Below are 24,655 nucleotides of genomic sequence, written 5' to 3' on the forward strand. Positions count from 1 at the left end.
AGATTTTCCGACTGTAATATGTTGTGTGTATGTCCTACTAGGTGGGACCCTGCTGGCAGAGCAATCCTATTAACTATTCTGTAACCACCTATTTATGGCAAATAAATTATTAGTATTATTCCTCTTTATAATATTAGTATACATACATAACTTGCTGTTCAAAATTTTCGTTTCATCGCCAAAAATACCTTAATTTTATTTTTCATCACGTCTGAAATAGAATCTGTAGTAAAAATAGACTGTAATGAAAAATTTTATTTTATTTTATTTTTCTTTATTCAGAAAACCACAGCTCTTTATAATAATAATACAAACAGGTATTTTTAAATAACAATAAAATATTTTAATTACCACGTGATCGCAAAATCTACCACCAAGATTTTGCGGATACACTATAAAAGTCCAGCTACCTGTCAAAGATCAACGTATTTTAATTTTAATTTTATAACTAGGTCTATGTAAGGTAGTTAGGCACTAAATTTATTTTATTTCATACCTGTCACAAATAATGATTACAAGAAATCATCACAGTGATTTCGGTGGGGGGTATGTTCAGTCCTTGTAAAAATATTGGCGGGTATTCTCACATTTGCTTCGCCAACTTTATTTTCCTACCATCGTCCAATGGTCGGAGCAAGCCCCACTTGCCCGGCGACGCTCATCGCGCACACCCGTGTGTCGCGCACGCTTAGCGAGTCTACGAGTGACGTTCACTCCCTGAAAAGACCGTGTCTTTTGCTATAATTCGCGTGTAGCCGTGCTCCGCGTACCATCATCATCATCAGCATCAGCTCCGAGCATACTCTGGCAGTGCTCCACCGCCCAGAACGCCGTGCGTCTGCAGGTTGGCTTCCGTCCGTGGCGAGGGTCGATTTTAAGGTTGGTGAAGCTCAGATTACCTGTCTCTGTGTTGCGAGGACTGATCTACCTTTCATCAATTTTCTATTATAAAAAACCTATACAGTCCACTTTCAAATCAAATTCCCTGAACCAGCGTAATAAACGCAATTTTCAGTGCGACATACGCACAGTAGGTGTGCAATAGAGTAGGTACTTTAAGGCGTTTCAATAAAGTTAAAGCTTATATAGAATCTCATCGACGTCATCATAAAGGCAGGAAAGCGCTGGGCGCAGGCCGCTACCAATCGGGCAACATGGAAAGCTGTGTTTAGCAGTGGATGCCCTATGGCTGAGATGATGATGAAAATATTATCTTATCATCTTGGAGTTTGGTATGATATTATGCAAACTGCTACTTCTTCTAAGTACTTATTGATTGAACAAAGCTGGCATTCTCAGCTCTAGCCAGGTCTTGCCTTGAGCAAGCTTTGGGGCATAAGACATAAGTGTTTAAAATAATAAAGGTAAACATAAAAAATAACTGGCTATGTAACTGAAAAGCTTCAATCGAAAATCACAGTGACATTTCTATGCTCTTGAAAGTATTTCGAATTCCCTCACACGTCTTACATGTGGAATTTTTCATCAAGAAATATACGCTGGAAGCTACATAGCGCAAAGAGTACTCGGAATCATGAAAGACGTTTAACTAAACTAAAGCCTGAATAGAATGAGCTGAAATTCTTCTCTCTCTAGAGTTTTACGCGGACATGATTACTTTTCCTTATTTATTTAGTCTTTAATTTAAGTTTGAACTCTATTGAGGTGCAGTTCGTTTTTATTTGAAAAAAAAAAAACTTACTTTTATTGTATTTTTTAAAGCGCGCTAGGCTTAAGGTCTCTACGCACTAAGCCCGCCGACATACAGCCCGGCAGCTTGGTGTCCTCGAAGAGTCATGTCAACAACTTGCTCTTTCTATGACTTTTTACAACATATCAAAAGTCGACGACTCATTCAGCGAGCCGGCGGACTTGGTGTGTATACTGCATTACACTACGCTGCGGTCGCGATAGCTGAGTGCAAGAGCTAAAGCACCGCTCGTGTGCCTGCTACAGATATTTCTATGTAAGACGACGCAGCGACACTGTTTCGGCGTTGCACCGGTGCACGCTGCCGCAACATATCTTGTGCTTTAGGCTAGCTCTAGGGGATATTATACGAGTAATTTAGATTTAAAGGAGCAGTTATATTATGCGGGAAATTGATCGAGACATATGGTGTAAACACGCACTTTAGTCAGTTTCGCCGTGCGTCGTCCACACTTCGGTGTGCGCTCTCGCTTCTGTTCGATTAATTTTCCGCATGGTGTAACTGTGGCATTAGATTTAAGGGTTATGACTTACCTCTGAACTAGTGGGCGTGGCAGCCAGGAGGAGCACGACGGCACAGAGTGCCGCCGGACACCTTATCAACATCGTAAATCTGGGGACAAAACACACACATTAATATCCATTCGAGGGTTCTAGAGTGGAACGCTTGACACAACAGATAAAACAGCTTTGAAACAGTTTAATTAAACACTTTGCTAGAATTATAATGAATTTGCAATTTGAATTTACTCGACGTCGAAGGCCGCCCTATACTCGTACGTAAGGGGTGCCTTTATTTTACGTTGAAGGCCTACGTACGTACCTAGCTATAGTTAGTACTTAGAGATCGACTTTTATGACCTGAGTTCGATTCTGACCTAGAGCACTTTTTATTGTTGTAACAGCCGGCTTATGAGTCTGACACTTGGACGAATAAACCACTGGACGCGTAACGAGTGACGTTTTCGTCTTTACCCCGCTAGCACTTACCATGGCTAAATTAGCCATGGTAAATGTTGTCAGGTTGTCACTTTGTCAGTATGACGCCAGCTCTCGAAGAGTAAAAATATCACGAAAAATGGGTAAATGCGCCGTACTTTATTGCAAAAATTATTCCTGTCACACAAGAAATGTTTCTTATCACGCGTAAGTACATTTTAAATCTATTATAGTAGCTATTTTTTCGTAAAATAAATAAAATTTGATATGTAAACAAAATAAGATTACGTCATTTTAAAAAGTACTCATTGTACATGTAAATGCTTAAAACATGTAGTATATTTAAGTTGGTTGGATTATAGGTTTCATTCATTCATTCACATCTCATTTTTATGACGTAAAGGGCTTGAAAAATGTCGATAAGTTTATCGATATACCAAACAAACTGAAACTGAAATTATTCAAATTAATTTTAGATTTTGATAGATTTTTTTGTTTTGATAATTTTAGTCACATGAAACAAAAGATTATGAGATAGACATAGATGGAACATACAAAACAAGCACACCAGTAAATGTAAGTAATAATTACACCTTTTTTGAAATATGTTGTACATCAAAATACTGGTCAAATTTGAATAAAATATTTTTGATGTTGATTGATTTTTTGGCTTTATTTTAGTCACATGAAACAAAAGATGATGAGATCCACACAGATGGAACATACAATTTAAACTTTTCATTGCATCTAAATATTAATAATGTCATCACAAAAATACGCCAAATGACTACAATTATTATTTTTTATTTCATTAACAGGTTTTATTTTCGGTATGCAATACCGAGGTGGAACCTTTTAGATCTGTGTCATCCCCTCACGTTTAGTGAAATACCGGGGTGGTTGGAACTTGATTTGGTCCATCCTGTCATCAACTGTTTTTCAATGGGACGACTTCTGAACATCAGAGAGATCTTGACTGTCAAGATACGTGAATTAGGCCACTGAACTTTTCAAAACAAAACCAACACAGGTGAAATATCTGAGCATCTCCCTTGACAATAAATTGAACTGGGCAAGTCATATCGACAACATGCATAGTGCCTAGCAAACATAGCGGCCATGGGTTGTATGAGAACCACTCTATCGGCATCACTTGACTTCTTTCTGAATCTCAGACATTTAGACCTCATTATTCAGGAGGAAGCACAAGCACCCACTCTAAGACTTAAAGGAAACGATCTATGAAAGCAAAACAAGGAGACAGGATATTCCGCGATTCTGCACAAAACCCTAAAAGAAATACCCCTCATCAACAGGATAGGTACCCTGTGTACACATCTTCGACCAAAGATAATATCCAGCTTACAGCGGAAACGCGAAATTGCTCTGGAATCAATGAAGTTAGGATATACCGACGTCTTCAAAACTGAAATAAGTACTAGGAGGTCTTCTCGAATGACCTAAACATAAGAATATCAACAACATTAGATAAGAATTAAATATTCTCAGATAGTGCATCCGTACTGCAAGCGCTACAAAGCAATACATTGTCATAATGTTATCAAATTGTGTTTCATGAAATGTATAGAAATAGGCTATTGATGAAACTTTTGTCCGTGACGTGAGACAGATTATAACATTTGTTGAGACCAAAAGCTAGTTAGCAGTCGACCGTAACAGAATATTACTTGTTTATTGCTTTACGAATTTGATAATGATAACACAGCCAAAAAATATTTCACCTAGTTACCTACCTATATGAATAATTTGTAATATTATTTGTACCTATGATTTACCAATGGCATTATAATAAACACGATACAATAATTAATTATAGTCTTTCAATTAAAGAAACTTTCAATATTATCAATCCATAATTCATTTATCTCGTTAGGTTCATTCATTCATTCATTTACATAACTATCGATAAAAATTTACGATCTTTTCCCAGCACTAAATGTCATTATTTGACAATTGTCAAACCTCTCCCCCCGCAAAAAGTGGTTGATCGTGTTTCCTTAGAAATCTTGTAGGTTTCGTGTCCAGTGGTTTATTCGTCCAAGGTCTGACACCAGATTTACGGCTTAGTTAATAAAACTTGAGAAAACTAATTTTGACATGGTGCCATGAGCTACCGTTTAGCTATTAGGTAACTTTAATTCTTTCAGATAGTTATACCTTTTTTATTCGCTCGAATGTGAAAGCGCTGAAGTAAAAGTACAATTTGCTGCTTCATTGAATCCAATGCTCCCTTGAGCCAGAACCCACTTCGGCATAGTTTTAATATGTCAAAGTTGACGTCAGATACATAGTTGGCAAGTTTGTTGATAAGGACAGGCGGTTTGTGGAAAGAGACGGAGAGAGAGCGGCTTAAAGTTTTCGGACTTTGAATTGTTTTGGACGGCCGTCACAATTTTTATGTGCCTACCTGTGTTTACTTATGTAGAATGTAGATTGATTTGAATTAATGTACTATGTTTTTTTTGTAAGTACCTATGCACTTATTTATTTATGCGTCATCTTAAGGTTGCATTATACGATCAATACGGTTAATGCATTTTATCATTGTCTCTTATCTTTAACATATTTTAATTAATACACGTACCTACTTATTTATACACATTTGTATACATAATACATGTTTATACAATTTTCATCCATTAATTTTCTTGGTTGTAATAATCTTCGGGGACGGCCGTAAAGAATACAATTCCCCACCGCCAACAGGAGGCGTGTCGTAAGAGGCGACAAAATCCTGTAGCACGAGATGGGCAGCAGCGTTTGCGTGCGAAATTTATAAAAAACTGCGCTCGCCAACCCGCCTGCCAAGCGTGGCGAGTATCGGCAATGATCCCCCCAATGAGGAACACAACAGCGACCAGGCCCCCAGTCTCCGGTAGCCCCGCAGTTCCTGGCTACGGTAGCGGTCAGGGTAGCAGCGGGGCGGGGGGTGCTAAGGAAAGCATTGGGGGAGGCCTATGTTCAGCAGTGGACGTCCTGTGGCTGAAATGATGATGATGATGATGATGATGAATAATCTTCGGATATTTTTAATAATTGGTTGATGCAGTAGCATATAATCATCAGACTTCTCTTTGGTAATATGAACTAGTAACAATTAAACATAATCTTAATGAAATTAGATCCTTCCTGAGATCTGACTTGAGTCAAAAGGTGCACCGTTTAATAACAGACTTTGAGACTATCCTCTTCCACCGTCTTATGGCGATGTTTAAGTAATTTCTACTTAATTAAATTGAGTTCGGACGAGAAAAATACCTCGTTAGCTAAATAAAGGGAGGGAAAAGTTTATTAGAAAATCCGCTGCTTGATAATTACAAGCCGATAGAAAATTGTTTTGAAAAGGGAAATGTTTCGTATAAACTACCTAGTAAATTGACACCAAATCATGGATCTTATATTGCAGAACATAGTATGAACTCAACATAAAACAATATACTTACATGAATAACACTTTTTATACATCACACCAAACAAGAAAAGAAAAAAATCATCAAAGGAAACGGCAAAATTTAGGCTTGTTTTATATTTACTCTTAAACAGACTAGTTCTTGCAGGAAAAGAAGGCTACTGGTGAAATCGATTGAGAAGAAAAATAGTAGTCCGTGAAACGTACAAGATTGACACTAAAACTGCTAAAGTAAGTAGACTGATGTAGCACAAGACACGAGACTTACAAATAGCATGAGACCATGATACTTATTATTGAAAAAGTATTTGTGATTCAAAAAATTACGTAACTTTAGCACACAAGTCAATCGGTTTGGTAACCTCTTGAGTCTTTCAAATGGTACCCATAAGTCGAAATGTCACGCCATGTCATAATCTCACGCTACCTCTCTGTCATGATAGCTGTGTGCCAAAGGCTCAATACTTCATGTTTTGTATTTCTTAATCATTTCAGTCATAGTTATTATTAGTTACTATTGTCGAGAAATGAATGTCTACTAACACGCATAATGATTTATTAATTTGACCAACTACCACATTCGGGTACAACTTTTGTTGATAAAACCACAGATCGATTGCAAAGGAAACAATAGTATTGCGTATGTGCTACGAGTATTTCATAATCTCCCAGGGATAAGTAGCCGGGGGCGTTTTGTTGTCACGTGCGATCGGAACGGCCGTGGAAGCTGAATGGTTCGGACCGGATTGGGACGAGGGCGATACTAAAGTTTCTGTGTAAGGCCTTTACAGGGGACGATTTGTAAACTTTGGTGATAAAATTGGAATTTATAGAGCAAATGATGTGTTCAGGAAGCTTTCCTTGGTCTTGGTGCTGGAGCGAACCAGATTTTGTTTCCAATCGTGTAAATAAGGGTAGTGCGTTACCTTTTATCATTAGAGATAGTAGGTGTACTTACTACTTATGTAATGATGGTAAATAAGGCAAGATTGGATGTTGGACGGAAGCAAAAAGAAAAGGTCCATAAATTCCGGCATTTCATGACATTACAAGAGTTAGAGCCTTTTAGAGTTAGCTATTCGTAATGGATAAGGTATTTTTATTATTCTTAGTTGAAAATAATCATCGTATTTACAAAGACTCGTTGAATCGTCCATCCTATGCATTACAAAGTTAATTAGAACTAAAAAACTTCGGAAGAAGAACTACATAGAATTCATAATAAGGTCGCGCGTGTCGTGCCAATAAAGTAGCACCGTGTAAAAGCCCTTAACGTTCTGTTTTAGTTTTACAACTATCGTGACTGCATCTGTTTTGTCGACTGCGATTACTGCGGTTGTAACAGGCGTGACTGCCGTAAAATAACGAAGTAGCTATTTTTGTAATTGTCAAAAATCGTTACACAACTATAAATTGGAGTAATTGTCAGTAGGTGCCGCGGTGGCCGGTGATGGCTATGGGCATGGTAGGTCACGTACTGGATAACAGCTCATGCGTTTGCGAATTCGACTCCCACAGGGGACAATGTAGAGCTAGTATTTTTCTGTGGGGTAAGGAATTTGTGGTGTAAGATGGTGCATTTGAGCACAGAGTCAAGAACGTGTGGGTGTAATAAGTAGGTACTGCATCTATCCGTTCTACTAGTACGTAAGAGTCAAGCTAAACACAGTGGCATCCTGGTATCTTATGTAGCTGTAATAAATGCTATTTTGCTACAGAAGTTTTAATGTCAGATGTGCTGTCAAGCTCTGGTTAGTTTAGGGCAAGGTGCGACAGTTAGTGCGGTTTCTCCTAATTATATCTCGTTCTGTCGACCTCCAAAACTTGTAGGTACTTACAGTCAACGTCAAATATTTAGTGACACCCAAAGTGGCCAAAAAGATCCACAACCTTATTCCAATTGTAACAAAGACGTGTTACAAACTTTTTGGCTACTTTGGGTATCACGAACTATTCGACGTTGACTGTACGCCATTGTCTGAATATTGACGAATTAACTGCACTATTTCTACTTACATTTAACCACAAAATTGATGGACCTATTAACATTCTAAAGCAGAGACTGTTAAAACAATAAAGGCGGCGTTTTCCAAATGCGCAGACAATGGAGTAGCCATAAAACAACTTTTGCCATGGTCTAGTTATGTATTTAATTCGCTTCTCCACTTATGGCGGGCAAGTGTGCCAGTCTACATAACACAAGTATATAATATCTATGATACGTATAATAAATAGAAAGTGTGATTGACACTAATTGGATAAAAAGATAAAATAAACAGCTAATCACATCTAAATATGACACTTTGTTCGATTTAAGATTTTAACAATTTTACCGTGGTATCAGGTTTTTCGTTCAAACTGATTTTACTTGTTTATTTGGGTCTTTAACACTGCATATTCCTTAGCATCTGTATATTCACGCTTTAATAAACAAAAGCACACTATTTCGCGGTTTTAAAAGATCGTTAACAACAAATTACTGGCAGTGCGCATAATATGATGTCACGATCTATACAAATACTAACGATCAATGTTAGTTCCTGTGATGGTTCATAATAATAAGGCACGACGAGGTACATCATTATGATATAAGAAATTACTATAGACTAAAGGTATGCATTAAACGAGATGTGCATAACTTAGCAAAAGCTTAAACAAAAAAATACTGAAACAAAACCATTATTTTTGTGGTAGATCTGCTAGTAGTGAGTGATACTGGCAGATTTGTAAGACGTTACGTTACTTGTGTTTTAAAAGAACGCGTAGGTAAGTAAGTACCACATTTCAATAAGCAGGAAAAAAGCTAAAATATAAAGCTCTAAAATGAATAGGTACAGTCCACTCATTGGCATGCGAAACATTGCGAAGTGATTTCGCAAATAAATTGTTGAGTCCCCGCACGGACGGGTTTGATTTTCATTCCAAGTCGGATGACTTTGGGAAATGAATTTAATTTAGACCTAATGAAATATGAGTAGGTATTGTCCAGAATTTGCTTGTAAATCTTATTGAATACTAGCTTTTGCCCGCGGCATCGCCCGCGTTAATTTCAGTCTGTTACCGAATGTCTCTCCATATTCTATAGCCTATATTCATTATGGATAATGTAGAATCTTAATAGTGAAATGTTTTTTAAATTGCTCCAGTAATTTCGGAGCCTATTCAATACAAACAAACAAATAATCAAATCTATACTTCTTATAACATTAGTGTAGATAGTTCAATAACAAGTATAAGATGCTCTAGCTTTGCAAATAAAATTTGACAGCAAAAACTTGATATGTTTTTATCAAACGGCTTGCTTATAAACAAAGCTAAGGTGTGGTGAAAAAACCATGAGTTTGTGTTGTAAATATAACATCTTCAACTCCGATGACATCATACGGATCCGGTTGTATTCATAACTGTTTTTGAATCCATTAAAATAACAATGTGATGACGTGTACAGAATCGTGATGATTATTGCCGAAAATTATAAGTTACCGACTAATTAATCATTGTTTTGAACTTTGTATTTTTACGTGTTACTCGCATTACCTATGCAGCTGATTGTTGTTGTTCATATTAAATGCATGAAAATAGGTACATGTTTTAATTCTTGAATCTGAAATAGGCACATTATAAGTAAATCGAAAAAAAAAAAAACAGTAGATTCCGATCAAGTTTCTTAATGACAAACAAGTAGAATTTCTCAGAAATCATCATGTTTTCACATCTTTCAAATGTTATTTTCCTATTTACTTATCACCACCGGTTATGACAATTGCTTTCCAATTTTGGAATTTAAAATCCAAACAGACAAAAATTATTGATTACTGTTCTCTGGACCTATGAAAACAACAATCTTCAGAATAATGACCTGACTGACGTTTGATTTTTGCCAATCTATCCCTTACAATACAATACACCCTGTAAATAATGCATAATACGTGTTCTTTCACAATGCCCATTGCATGAACGGTTCGGACATTTCGCAAAAAGGATATCCATGCCTCAATTACGTTGAAAAGTACAACAAAACAGGACACGGCACAAACCGGTATTTTTTGAAGAATTCCAACGATAAAAACGTTAAAAGGAAAGAATTACGAACCAATCGTAATTCAATCAATTATATCATTTTTGCAATGACCTTGCAATTAAATATTGATGATGATTTAAGTGCTAAGTTTTTACTGAATTCCTAATTGGAAATTATTAAAAATAACATGTTTTTCGTCATGTGTATAGGTCTAGTAAGTACGTCACCATTATTTTTATCGAATAAGTTCTCTAAAAAGGAATCAAGACCTTATTTATCGTGTATTTATAACAAAAAATATAAAACAAGAAAATAACAAATGAAAGAGCACAAGCAAAAACTCTGCTTTTAGCACGTAAATGGAAAATAGCCAACCGTATCATGTAACTAATTTTGAAATTAACTTTTTATTTAAAATCTTTTGTCATTTTTACACTAATGCAATGAGATTAATAATTCAGCACCAACTTGCGTCACTAACAATTATGAAAACAGTCCGTATTCAATATTTTAGAAAATCTATAACTCTTTTTTAGACGACAAATCACATTTAAAGTTTTTGTATAAATTCGGTAATGCACCTAGTTTTAAGAGTATTTAGGACGAAGGGTATCTAGGATAACACAGTTCGTAGTGGTAGTGCAATGAAATGACATCGAGATGGTTTATAACAAAATTCATTTCTTAATTATTTCTATGTCGTCATCTAATTACTCAATACTATAATCAAGTAGCATAATCAGATAAACTTTACATTTTTCGAAAAGACAGAGATGTTCTACTCGTATAACATAATGCTGCAGCTGCAAGCATACTTCCGCGATGTATATTGCTTAGTATTATGATAGTTCAAACATATCACTTTCAGTTCAAGCAATCTTCATGATCCATCATACCCATGCCCTCATGGCCTGTTCTAGAGGTGGGCGCCGATATAAAATTGGCCGGCGGCGGCGCGCCGACTTTTTGACCTCGGCGGCGGCGGCGTCGGCGGCGTGACCTTGTTTGACCTTTGTTCATTAGGTTTTTTTTTAAATCTGCTTTTTTAGTATCTGTCGTCAAGACTAATCAGGTGATTTGCAGTTGATTGGGGTTTGAGCCACTAAAGCAGTGGTTTACCCTAGTAAATTAGCTCTCTTGATCATAGATACTTTGATATTTGGATAGTGAGTTTGGCTGAGATCAAGTTCTCGTGTATTTCCTAAAGGCGAGCGTACCAATGTGCCGATAAAAGTACCCTTAACATGTATTTTTGAGCTCTTTGGAGGCACATAGTTAATGTTGGATTAGCTGACTGTCGGTGGAATATTATATTCAGTTCTGTTTTATTTATATTTATGGTCTTTCCATGTCATCCTACGGTCCAGGATTTTAATGCAGGTTGATTGCAGCAATGTGTCGAGGTCTAGATTGGCCGGAGGATAAGTTTCACGTCTTAAATGATAATATGGTGAGACTTCGGGGCTTAATTACATGCGCCACTTGGTCAGCCAAGCAGCTGACATTGCAACAGTCTAGTCACTTTAAGATCTCAGTTACATTTGAGGAATGCCTCAGCTTTCTGGTGTCTGGGCTACTTTACTAGTAGATGTTATAGAGTATCGGACCAAGTACAGAGTCCTGGGGTACTCCAGCTCTGCAGCTAAAAAGAGAAGATTTTGTCACCGAGTTTGATTTAAAACTGTCTGTCACTGAGATAAGAATCCATCAGCAGGTAGTAGTCCTTTATAATAAACCCAGCTGAAGCCGCAGCGAAAGCAGACGTACAGGATTCTTTCTTTTTCAAACATTGTACTCATTATGGTTGGTATGGTTTCTGCCAAAATTTCTGGTCGGATATACTGTATTACATGGGTCATACTTAGGCAAGAGAATAAACGAGCAAGAATGATCCTTTTCCATACAGTACAAATGTCAGATTAATTGAGCGATAAGAGAATTCGTTAGGCGACTTGCCAGCCTTATGGATCATTTCCAAAGTTAAGAGACTTGCGAGGTTCTTCTCACTCAGTGTGGTCATTGTCAAGACCATGGACTTCATGGTGATCAGATCAAATGCAAGTGCTTTACGAGGGTCCATTTTGGCTATTTCTTTAGCTTAGCCATCTCTCATAGCGTTAGTTCTTTCGTTTCAGCTGAGAGACGTCCTGCGCCGCTCACATGCAGGCACTTCCTGCGACCTTCTCCAAATCGTCGGTCCACCTAGTGGGAGGCCTGCCCACGCTACGTCTTCCGGCTCGTGGTCGCCACTCAAAAACTTTACTGCCCCAGCGGCCATCAGCTCTACGAGATATGTGCCCCGCCCACTGCCACTTGATTTTAGCGATTCTGTGGGCTATGTCAGTCACTTTGTCCTCCTGCGTCTTTCGTCCTCAATTAGGGAGAGAGTGGCGAAGCGCATCTTCTACTCTGAACTTGAGGAGGGTAAGCGGAAACATGGCGGTCAACTCCTCAGGTACAAAGATGTACAGAAGCGGCACATGAAAAGATGCAACATTGAGCCCTCTCAGTGGGAAGGTTTGGCAGCACAGCGCCCAGAATGGCGGGAGATTGTGAAAAGGCAAGTCCACGAGTTCGAGGTGCAGCGTACGACTGAACTCGACGCGAAGCGCGATGACTTGAAGGCCCGTCCATCTGCCGCCATTCACTATAACTATGTTGGCGGCGTGCTCAGATGCCCTCAATGCGCGAGGGATTTTACCGCGAAAATAGGCTACGTAAGCCATCTTCGGGCACACCAGCGCCGCCAAGACAGCTAGGAGTCGGAGTGGTCGCCATGGCCGAAATCGGTCGGATGGATCATCATCATCATCATTAAGTTATTCAATCAATTATTAGTATATCAACGGCATTAAGTTTGCCTTGTGTACCAATTTATATAGCATAAACATATAAATTGTACCTCCATCCTCCACCCCCACCATGTACCTCGTCAGCGCAACCACGACCACTCTGACAAGAGTAAGACCGATTAAGAAAAAAAAAAAAAAAAAGAAGAACGTAGGCTTTGGCGTGTATGGAGAGCAGCCGAAACTTAGGCTAACTCAAAGCCTGGGTAAATTTGCCTCCATCTCTCAGAAGTCTACGACATTAATGAATGTGCGGAAGCTAACCTGCAAAAAAATTATGCCAACCACATAATTTACATTAACTCAGACAGTCAGGCCGCGCTGCTGGCCTTAAACTCCAACTTAATCATTTCAAAGTTGGTAGAAAACTTCATGAGTCGACTGAATACCCTAGGAAAACGTAACAGAGTAACGCTGAAATGGGTTCCAGGTCACGCGGGAATCGTGGACAATGAAAATTCCGATGAACTGGCCAGAGCGGGAGCGGAGGGAACACAATATGGTCCAGAACCCTTTTGTGGCATTCTCAAAAGTCTCGCTCGACTGACCCTGGAGAACATCTGTTTAAACGAATCCTTTAAGGCATGGTCAGACATGCTAGGATTAACTCATTCCAAACCTCTTATAAAAGCCTATGACCGAAAATGCTCTAAGCAGATCATAGGACTGAGTAGGATCAAAATGTGCATCTTAGTTCGAGCCTTCACTGGACACAGCAGCTTAAACAAGCCCTTGTCCACTATGGGACTATCCGAATCAAGAACGTGCAGGATGTGCCAAGAGGCAGATGAAACGCCACTACACATTCTCACGGACTGCGGACCATTAATGCGCAAGCGGAGCTTACACCTGGGCAAACACACCCTAAGCCCCCCAAAAGATACTGCATTCCTAATGGACGCAGGACTCGGAGGCGAACTGTAAGGAAAATAGCGGCGATCACAATAGATCGGTACCGGTCGCAGTGATACTAGGACTTTATTGAACAAGAATAGCCGCTCAACTCAATAAAAAAATAGTTCTTTTGCGTTTGAAACACAAATTAGTACAGTATAGCAGAGGAATAAATTTCAAAAAGTTTGTACAGTATAAATATCGGCGCGCCGATAGCTGGTCGTCGGCGGCGGCGGCGTGAAAAAATTCGCGGCGGCGGCGGCGCGCCGGCGTGGCGCCCACCTCTAGCCTGTTCCCACGCATTCGCGGCTATTGTTTTTGAATCGGACGATGCGTTTGCGCCACTCTGCTTGCGTGCGCGTGAGATTATTCTAATCTTACGTTAAATTTTGTGTAATGTTTTTAATTTGCCCGATTTCAAAGAATGCGCGAATGGTTGGAGGTTTTATGGATTTATTTCGCCATACGTGAATAGGCTTAAATCTGTTATGTGATAGTTACTTATTTTAGTGAAAGTTGGAACAAATTGATAAAATGCTCAATGGGTGCAGGCTGTCTTATGTTTAGCAGTAGTCGCATTTTGGCAGAATCATTAACCTCTTTAAAATCTTTTCACATGATTTGGGGAACCCCAGAACTCTTCCCTATTTAGCATAAAAAGAGGAAATGAATATTGAGTAAAGTTTTCCTAAAATGCGACGACTAAAGTCGCACACCAAGTATTTGAAAACGCTGACATAATAGAACCCAAATTTGTATGTCATCGCCTATGAATAACTATCGATGACAATAGAATAACAACTTTTCTCTAAACGCCGTGACCTCGTGATGTGGAGCAATTTCTCATTTGAACGTAACAGTCAGATTAACTGACACCTACATTGTTTTTGCCATGTCACATAAGCAAGATTATTTTGTCGCGATAATATTGGGTTGCTTAATGCGGGCTGCATTGTTTTCGTATGCAGCTGATTTTAAATGAGATATTTAATGTTGTGGTAGATTAAAGTTATTTTGATTTGTATCATAATTCATGCATAATTGTCTGCGTACTTATACCTACTATAACTAGCGGCATCCCGCGACTTTGTGCGCGTGGACTCCTTAGGGGTTGAATTTCGCAAAATCACGTCTTAGTGAGATCCTACGTTGTAAAAGGAAACCCCATGCAAAATTTGAGACTCCTAGCACTTGTAGTTTTTGAGATTACGTGATGAGTGAGTGAGTCAGTAACCTTTTGCTTTTATAGATTTGATGTGTTTGAACCGACTTCTTAGTTTTATTTATTCGTCGGTGATTAGCCAGACCTTAAGTACTCGTTGTAGTTAATGATAATGTTGACAGCTTGCCAACTGTGGATATTAATGTTGCCACTTTAATTTAAGTGCCAGATATTCCATCTTCATAATATTCAGCGCAGATTAAGGACGGAGGAGACATTCCGTTTTTGAAAGATCCCGTTTAGTAGTATACGTGTTTTAATATTATCGTTCACGTGAACATCCCGTTTGCAGTGTCCCTCAAAAACCGACCCGTTCGAATTTTTAATTCGAATTTCAAACACACATGACCGTGACACATGTCATTGTGTGTATTCACGCGACTGTCCAGTTTTGCGAGATTCGGATCCTGCATTGCTGGATTGACGTGGGAACGAGCCTTTTAGACTAAGAGCTTCACTAGCTCTTAGTCTAAAAGGCTCGTTCCCACGTGGCGTTCACGCCAGACCTACGTCATTTTATAAAAGCTGAAAGTTAGGGGCACAGAATAATAATTCTAAATACCTAACTAGTTATAGCTTCATTTCGCAATAGTCTACTTATGTATCACGCTTAATTAATTCCTGGGTGTGACGTGTTTATTGGTGTTGATGCGGTCTATACTTGCAACCGCAAATTAATTTGACTATAACTATTTGGTCATATGCGATGACTCAAATATTGACTTGTCTTTAAAGTTAATGGGAATTTAAACGGAATAATGTTTGGTCCGGTACTTTATCAAATTTAATGCATTACTAAAATTGGTCTAGTCATCCTTCCATAAATTAAAATGTTTAGCTATTTGCTGGATCAGATACTACACTTCTAGGTTTACGATCAAACTTTTAATACACCTACTTGATGATCAGCATGATTCTTGTATCGAAATCCTTTATTTTAAAAGAAAGAGTCAATTTGATATTCTTGGTTAATACCTATTATAGTGCTTATTATAGAAGTATATTCGTAGGCAGCATCCAAAATGATAGTTTCATAACAATAAAAAAAACTGATAACTCGTGTGGGGCAGATTTGTGACAGTCTTGCGACAGAGAACGCGCTTAATTTTTGTTTTCAAATAAAATTGGACTTTTCGAGCGATTCCCACAATCCGTTACGAAGTAATAGCAGCGCGAGACGCTCTACTAATTGACCATTATGACAATGGGAAGCTGACAGCAGTGACCCGGTTTATAATATAGCCTATTATAATAACTGGCAATTTTCGAAACCACGTCTCACGCTTTTTTGTTTTACACATAAACGCATTGCTCGCTCGGCTTATTAATAAACAACGTTGCCCCAGAAACGACCAGAAACTGACCCGTATCTTTTGTTACAGTATCCGTACTGTTTACGTATACAAAAGAAGTAACAATCGGGTTAGGGGTAAGTGTAAGGGGTTAGGGGAAAAAGGGGTGAATCTTTGACTGAGCTACACCCGCGTTAAAATCGGCGTAAGACAATAAAAGAGGCTTACGTCACTCTATCATACAAGCCTTTAGCTTTTTGAAAATAAATACCGGTACAGGCAAGACAAGATGCCTATTCATTTGTTCTTCTTGTCAATTCCATATTGAATAAGTACTTATTTGTAAAATAAACAACAACCTTCTACAATTTTCATGGACATAGTTTCAAGCTTTCAAATTAGAGCCTGAATTTTGGAAAATAGGTCAGTATAGCAAAAGTCTAATTTTTTTTTGTATTATAAATATGGGGTGTTTTTTTCTCAAAAGTGGCAGTTGCATTTTACTATGTAGGATGATGATGCTGTATAAATCAGAATCTCCGGCTATTTATTAATACAATTCTGTTAATTTCTCGGTGAGTAAATTGTCATCATAGAAATATTTATAACAAATACAGGTTCGACTCGTAACTCGTCGGCGAGCTGGAATTTTTATTGATTCGCCTTAATTGTAGGTATGGCTTAGAACCAGTTTTTGTGAAACCAATCGAATCAGCGGAAAGTTCGGATTGTTAGTGGTTTGATACTAAAGTCATTAGCTAAATTAAATTATGGTTCTTTTTTGTGTTATTGCATGATGAAAACAATAATTGAAATTATAATGTTGTATGATACAATAATGCATAATTTAGAAACAATAATTGTCGGGGTAAAATATAAATAAATTACTAGGGTGGTTCCGATGTTAGTTTTAAATCAAAGTGTCATTTTAGTAAAACGCGATGATTGGAGAAATATTTTTGCCTTCTAGCGTTACGTTTAACATCTTAACTGTCTGTAGATTATAAATTCTCAAGTAGGTACAGCATAGTTACTCAATCTACGAGTAAAACTTAGGTAGAGTTCCAATTGACCTTTGGCAAAAACACCGACGTCCAAGTCTGGCCTGCTGTCAAACGTTCAAAACACAGCGTTGTCTGTGCTTCCAAGCAAAGAATCGGGGCCATTTGATCGTCCGTTATGTGCACAAGGATGGCCGCAACGGGACCCCGGCCAAAGTTGTCCTGCATATTGATTTCGTTGTCAAATAAACTTGCAGTACATCATGGAATGCGGTACCGTTAGCAATAATACGTATATCTTCTATGTTCACTAATTAAACAAATAAATCATTTAGCGTTCACGTAACGAGAATATAAAAAAAAGTTTTATGTAAGTTACAGGTACCTATTCTATTTCATGCTTATAATGACACAAATATGATACAACTACGAAGTTGCTCTTATTCCTAGTCAGATAAGGTTCTGAATTGAGATTTTTGGCTTGAGCGCACTCATTTTCTGGTTAAGTATAATTTTTTCATACTAAATTCATCCTCGAGTATGAAGATAATCACGCTCAAGCTGGAAGTCTCAATCTCTAAACTGGGTCTATATCTACATTTTTAAGGATATACGTGGAAGTCAATACTAATGCTTATGAGTAATCACCCTTATCACGGAAGATGGTTGACATCTTATAAGTGTGAGCTGATGCATAAAGGGCCTTTCCTCGGGCATTTCCTACACATACCTACTAATGTGAACATACCTTAATTAAACGAATATAAATTAAACCTTTCCGCTGTCGCTTCAGTTTGCTTTTCAATTTAGTTGGCGGTTATAATTAGTGATGTGCCAATTATTACGGAAGTATAAATCGAATAAGTATAGAACTGCGGATTCTATTAATTGGTCAGGATTATTCAATCAGCAATTTATATTATCTAAGGTACTTGATACAAATAAGGCCTACGTTCTAATAAGGCCTATACATCAGAAAACACAGATAAATAAATCCAACCGGGATAATACTTCAAGGACACGTACTCATATGCCCTACAACCCGGTAGAGTGCAAGAGTGTCCCGATCCACGATCCCAGCACCAATTGGCACGCGTTCTTCTAAGGTCGTGGGTGATATCGTGCTCTCTTATAAAAATCTGGCGCTTTCATCTTAAATTTTCGGTAAAATAACGCTGTTTTAGATTAATCTTTTCTTAGTAATCGTTTCTAAATATTTCTTACTAGCTAATAATTACCTTAATTTGTACTACTGGCTATAGATGCATTATTTGTAAATTTTTAAAGACAACAAGAGCGANGAAACAAAATACAAAACCACTAAAAAATAAGAAAAAAAAGCCGTATGTATAATTCTAAAGGATAGGAGAATCAAAGCTGGTATTATCATGCCTGTCTCGAAGACAATGTAGCAGATATGCTACCATAAAGGACTGCTTTTGGTGGTATCATAAAGATTATGTAGGAGTTCGTAAAGATGATTCAGAAGCCTTTTTATGCCCTGGTTCTAACAAAAATTGAGATCTCATTTTGTTTACAAAAAATCAAGACTAAATGATGTTCCTACACTGACTTATTTAAAAGGTTTTATGTGTAGGCCTTATTCGAACACGGTGTTTTAATAAGCCCTATACAAAAAAATAATATTGTTTGTTTTTGATTTTTTTTTTGATAATTTAAGTAAAGAATCATTACTTTGTTACTATGAATATTTAATTTTATCTATAATTTATGTAATAGTCTTAATAAGTGGAATTTAAGTTTATCTAGAGATATACAGTAAATTTCTGTTTACTTGGTATGTAAAATTTTGATAACGCAAACAAATCGACATGTTTAATGTTATAAGACCGCATTTTGTTTAATACAACTTCAATTTTAAGGTCTACAGGCATTTGAATCATATAGGCCTTATTCCGTGTAGGTGATTTAATAAAGCCAAAATCAGTGGTTTCGTAATTTGCTTATTTTGAATAGATTTAGTTAAAATTGTGTTATTTTTTGTAATATTATAAAAATTAAAGGATGGAAGAAGTTAATAAACCTTGTTTTTGTTGACTGGCGTTAATATTTATTGAAATATAAGCATTTAAAGTTAGGTAGGCCTTATTTGTATCAAGTACCTTATGAGAGATTATCGGTTAAAATTCATATTGGGTGCGTGTAGTTATTAACAGGAATTGAGTGCGGATTGATTTAATTCGTGCGAAATTGCTATCAAATTCCATTCCTTAACATGAGAGACATGAATATTTAATTAATGTATCCTGTTAAACATGCATGGCATTATCGCTTTATTAATATTGGAAACGATGGGATTGAATTATTTAGTGAAACATTGTATGCTTTTTAGGGGAGGCTAGGTAAAAGTTCGATTTCAAAGCGCACAAACTGGTACTTGGATACAATTAGATGTTAAGTAATTTGAGGTGCTTCCAGTTACTATAATTCTCAGTTAAAGTAAATCAGCACTAACCAGCAGTCTAATACTTCTTACCTAACCATTTCAACATAGATAAGTACGTACCTACCTAACATATCTATATATATAAAAGAAAGTCGTGTAAGTTACTTCGCTTATAACTCAAGAACGGCTGAACGGATTTAGCTGAAAATTGTCAGGGAGGTAGTTTAGAGCCAGGAGAAGGACATAGGATACTTTTTATCGCGTTCGAAATTAAAAAAAAAAGTCTGCTTATTTATTGCCATTAAGGCGGAACAAAGTTCGCCGGGTCAGCTAGTCTACTACTATTTCGGATACCCTTACGAGGAAAATGTTTTCAAATAAAAAATAAAGTTGGCATTATTGTTCTACTTTAGCGGGTTCTCGCGGAAACAATCAATTTTACATACATTATACCTTGTTAACGATAATGTGAAGTAATAAATTTGACTAATTTAATGGATCTAAACGCAAAACAATTATTATTACAGCATTTTGATATAATGCGCGCTGAAAAATGTATTGAAATGTTTATAAATAACATAAAATAGATCATGATAAGTGTTATTGTATTACTGCCGTGATAATTGGGATTCATTTTGTTCAATTTGACTTAATAATTAAACGCATTTCGGTTAGCCCACTGTTCGCTTTTACTATTCACAGAAGGCACATCTGGTTGATAAATTGTTTCAAAACGTGATAGTGATGCGAAAGCCAATCATCCAATCATCGATAGTACGAACAAATGACCGCTGCCGAATGCTCACTTTCACATTTTACACTCGTGCACTCAAATTTGAATGAATCGAAGAAAGTAAGAGGCTTTTTCTTTGCTCAATCTGTTTGAAGATACGTGTACACTTACGCACTCAATAGGCAATATTAAATAACAGGCGAAATTGATTTTCTCTTCCGTGGGCTGTTTCGCACGCGTTGTGTACCTGCAAACAAAACCAAGCGTCAGTTACAACATCCAATGCAATTATAAACTGTCGATTCTTAACTTACATTTATTAATTACGTAGGTACGTTTCCTTTGATTTTTACGACTAAATGTAATAACAACGGAAACGGGGCATTTATAGTTATCTCATGAAGCATGATTGCTTAAAACATGCTTTTAATGTAACGAGTACCATTCCTTTGATAAAATAGTAATATTTGGAAACTCTCATAGCTGAAGCAGCAAATTTGAAAGTACTTGGTCTTATGAAATTACGAAACTCCTACAAGAAGCTTCGTTGAAAATTGGACGATGTTTTACTTAATTAGCTTCAGTTAAGTTTGTTTGTCGTGATAGTTTAACTTGTACTTCATTTTCAGTAAAATAATAAGCAAGAGCGAGGGAGGTAACGAGTTTGGTATACAAATCTTGAGTATTCTTGCGCCTTTTATTCTCTTGTGGATTGACGTAAAATTGTTTCGCGAACTTTACCATATGAAGTTTACTTGGTAACGGCGCAAAGGGAATTAAAATAAACAAGTTCATATACCAAATTTTAGCTCAAGGCGCAGCGGAATTCATTCACAAGGCTGAAACTTCAGTTCTGAAACTAACAAGCGAATCCTAGTTTGATTTAGTTAGGAATTCGGGAACGATAGCGCATTAACTTCGAGGGTGTTGTAAAAATGTGTGCGTAGCGATGTAAAGTGCATAGCTGCATTTTATTGTAGATCGCTGCTATCGGTTTACGGTAGCCGAGGCGCTCTGTGACCCAGTTAGCGTAACTGCACATAGCTGCAACACGTTTTGCAAATTAACTATAAAATACACTGTATAGACGAGGTTGTTTAATGTCTTTGAAGTATGCCCGCGATTCAGACAAGTATTTTAATATGTCATCACTTTTCACAGTAAAGTAAAAGTAAAGTATGTATCACAATTTACTATTATGGTCATATGTAAGTTGTCAAAAACCTGCGAATGGTAGGCACTGTCCCTCATATATTAATCTGAAAATTACATAAAAATTTCTTCAGCATGACGTTACGTTTCACTTTAAAATCATGTGTATGCAAATACAGTGAAAGTTTGGCAAAGTTAAGTGAATGTAATAGTATTAATAGTTATTCCAAATATTTGAGCCCTGTATTGTTCGTAACGTTACACCAACTTTCAATTGGTTTGCTAAAGCTTATGTAACTTTCGGTCCAAGAAAGCTAACACAGTTCGCTGGAGAACCATACAAGGCTTGATATTAAGCTATATTGAACCAACAATATAAAGCCTTTTATCTTTCTACATCAGTGTCTTCAAATAAACAGTGATTGTTAAATTATTTCTACAATCAGTCATTGCCAAATATACTTACGCAAGGATACCATTTGTGTTATTGTAGATTTTGTACAGTAATAAATGTTAAATTACAATTTCCCTAATTAATTGGCCGAATAACATTTGATTGCAAAGCAATTAACAAAGAAAAAAAATATTTTTAAACCAATTACATTGATGTTCATATTTTGTTAGTTTATAGACTACTAGCTTTCCGCCCGCGGCTTCGCGCGCGTGGACTACATTATCTACATATTTTACGGAACCCTATTTTTTTCCAAAATAAAATTTAGCCTATGTTACTCGTGGATAATGTAGCTTTAGAATGGTGAAAGAATTTTTAAAAACGGTCCAGTAGTTTTTGAGCCTATTCATTACAACCAAACAAACAAACAAATTTTTCCTCTTTATAATATTATTATTATATATTAATATTATATTATAAATAATAATAAAATAATAATAATAATGTAGATGATGCGATAGAGCAGTGTTCACGTGAATACCGCAATATGTTTGAATTTATTTATGGTACACTGTTTAAGACAATCTAATAAGATAATTATTGTCTGTTTAATTTAACTTCAGTCTTAGTGGACATAATATTATTATATGCTCTCTAGTTGAACTGTGTCGATATCGTAACACCATTCATAGAAATTACATTTATCCACCTCTATGTCATTTGTTACGTGTTTTTTCCTTTAGTTTCTTGTCAATTTCATTAGACCCCGCATAGTCCTAGTTATCCCATATTAACCCGGGCCCGGACGGGAAATGTGAACGATCTGCACATTATCGCGCCCATTAGGTGTCGCTTCGTTAATCAAGCCTAGGGATGTTCCGATACCACCTAAGTATCGATACCTACTCATTTCGATAATACTCAAATCTTTTTTCGATACTACTTAAATAAGTACTCCTAAAGTATCGATACTTACTGATATCGATACTTTTTGGAACTTTTATTTAGTTTTATTATTTTGAGGGTGCTATCAATGAACGTTGAAGGACAATAATTTAAACAAAATTGAGAAGAAAACAACTATTTATTTATCGGTTTATGCCATGATAACATTGGAATAAACCGATGAATTCGATGATTACAATTAATAAAATTACTTGTAAATAGTGACTTAACACTTTCACAATGGCGGAATGGCGAGATGATTTGCGGGCGGGTGCGGGTGTCTCCTTCTCTCGCTTTCGGCTCGGGCTCTAGTAACTCAGTAACCGATTAAAGCTGATTAGCTGACTCTTTCAGTTCTGTATGATGCGTTCTCGGTTTTTTTATTGTTTTCGGTTGTTTTGCTGATTCGATTCGATACCAAGTATTTTTGTTTCGATACCGATTATGTATCGCAAAATTGATTCGATACAATAAATACTTGGTATCGAATCAAAAGTATCGAGTACCTACTCGTATTTATTAGTATCGGAATATCCCTAATCAAGCCCCCTCGGAATGGAGGGGCGAGCTTGGTCTAGCCTGGGAGGTAACAGCCAGTTCGTTCGTTAGTTTCAGCCAAATGACGTCCACTGCTGAACAAAGACCTCCCCCAAGGATTTCCATAACGACCGGTTCAGCGCTGCCCGCTCCCAGGTTCTTCCCGCGACCTTCAGCTATAGCCACCCAGTAAAATAACAAATATTCAAGTTCTTATCTTATACGGCTGTAGGGCGAGCTGCCGCTGAACTGGGCTGTAATAGAGAACTTATTTCGACTGTCAATATTGAGTGGACGGAAACTTTTAACTACAGAGGTCTTCGTGAATATCTGCCAGCGGGCTAAGAAATTGCAATTAAAATATGTGAAATGTAGGTATTAATTATCCACTTGATCTTAACTATTGTAGAGTTTAATCTGAGTAGGTGTAAGATTAGGCAATGGAAGGCTTTTGACGATTTCTCTTGTTTTTCGCTTTATGAACTGACTGCTCTCATTATGCTACGGTCGTGTAACGGAATGCATTCGCGGTGTTGCGGACCGCAAGATGGCGGAAGTGATCTCTGATTCGATTACCTGCGTCTAACCAGAATTCTATGTATGTGCTAACTTAATCCTAACACAAAATCAATTTTATAACCCTGTCAGGTCTTTGGTAGATCTATAATTTGGCATGCGAACATGAGATCATCCATTACAATGCTTGAGCAAAAACTTAGTTTTATTCTGCAGCAGATGGAGTTACTATACATATATTTAAATGTAATGAAAAAAATGAAAAAACATTTATTCAGTATGTGGGTCAAAACAAATATAACGCGGCGGCTTGTTTACAAATATGGCATCGTAACTGTTAAAACAAATGAAGCTTTAAAAACGGACCATCCCGAAAGTGAATAAAACCAAAATACAGCCAATAGCCACATTGATATTGGTTTCCAATCAATTGTTTGTGATGCGCTGGAAAGTCGGCCCGCTGCGACCTATGCCGCACGTACGTAACATACGTGACGCGGCCAAAAACGGAAAGCGACTCATTGTCAGTGTCACTCGTCCATTGACTGCTTTACTGTTAGCTACAGCCTTTTTCTATCCCCCTCCCGATATGGCTTCGGACGCGACTTCCATA

At 37.2% G+C, this 24,655-nt stretch overlaps 1 protein-coding gene and 1 long non-coding RNA gene across 3 annotated transcripts in view; one reads left to right on the forward strand and one right to left on the reverse strand.

Moving 5' to 3' along the window:
* The window catches only part of uif (sushi, von Willebrand factor type A, EGF and pentraxin domain-containing protein uif), a 103,473-nt gene that overhangs the window by 50,908 nt on the left and 27,910 nt on the right, over window positions 1–24,655 (reverse strand). Inside the window, exons 2-3 of one of the 2 annotated variants that reach the window (XM_028303517.1) lie at window positions 20,670–20,745; window positions 2,245–2,323 (exon numbers count right to left, since the gene is read on the reverse strand). In XM_028303517.1, the coding sequence (XP_028159318.1) occupies window positions 2,245–2,316 (72 nt within the window). In that variant the 5' untranslated portion in view covers window positions 2,317–2,323; window positions 20,670–20,745. The remainder of the gene's footprint in view (window positions 1–2,244; window positions 2,324–20,669; window positions 20,746–24,655) is intronic. The other variant, XM_028303516.1, reaches the window with a different exon arrangement.
* LOC114352063 (uncharacterized) lies at window positions 2,819–4,117 on the forward strand. The gene is made up of 2 exons (XR_003655830.1): window positions 2,819–2,856; window positions 3,160–4,117. It is a non-coding gene; the product is annotated as an uncharacterized LOC114352063 (long non-coding RNA).

Source organism: Ostrinia furnacalis, unplaced genomic scaffold (genome assembly GCF_004193835.3).
Source record: "Ostrinia furnacalis isolate ACB-3 unplaced genomic scaffold, ASM419383v2 OfSCF1245, whole genome shotgun sequence".
Classification (NCBI taxonomy): domain Eukaryota; kingdom Metazoa; phylum Arthropoda; class Insecta; order Lepidoptera; family Crambidae; genus Ostrinia; species Ostrinia furnacalis.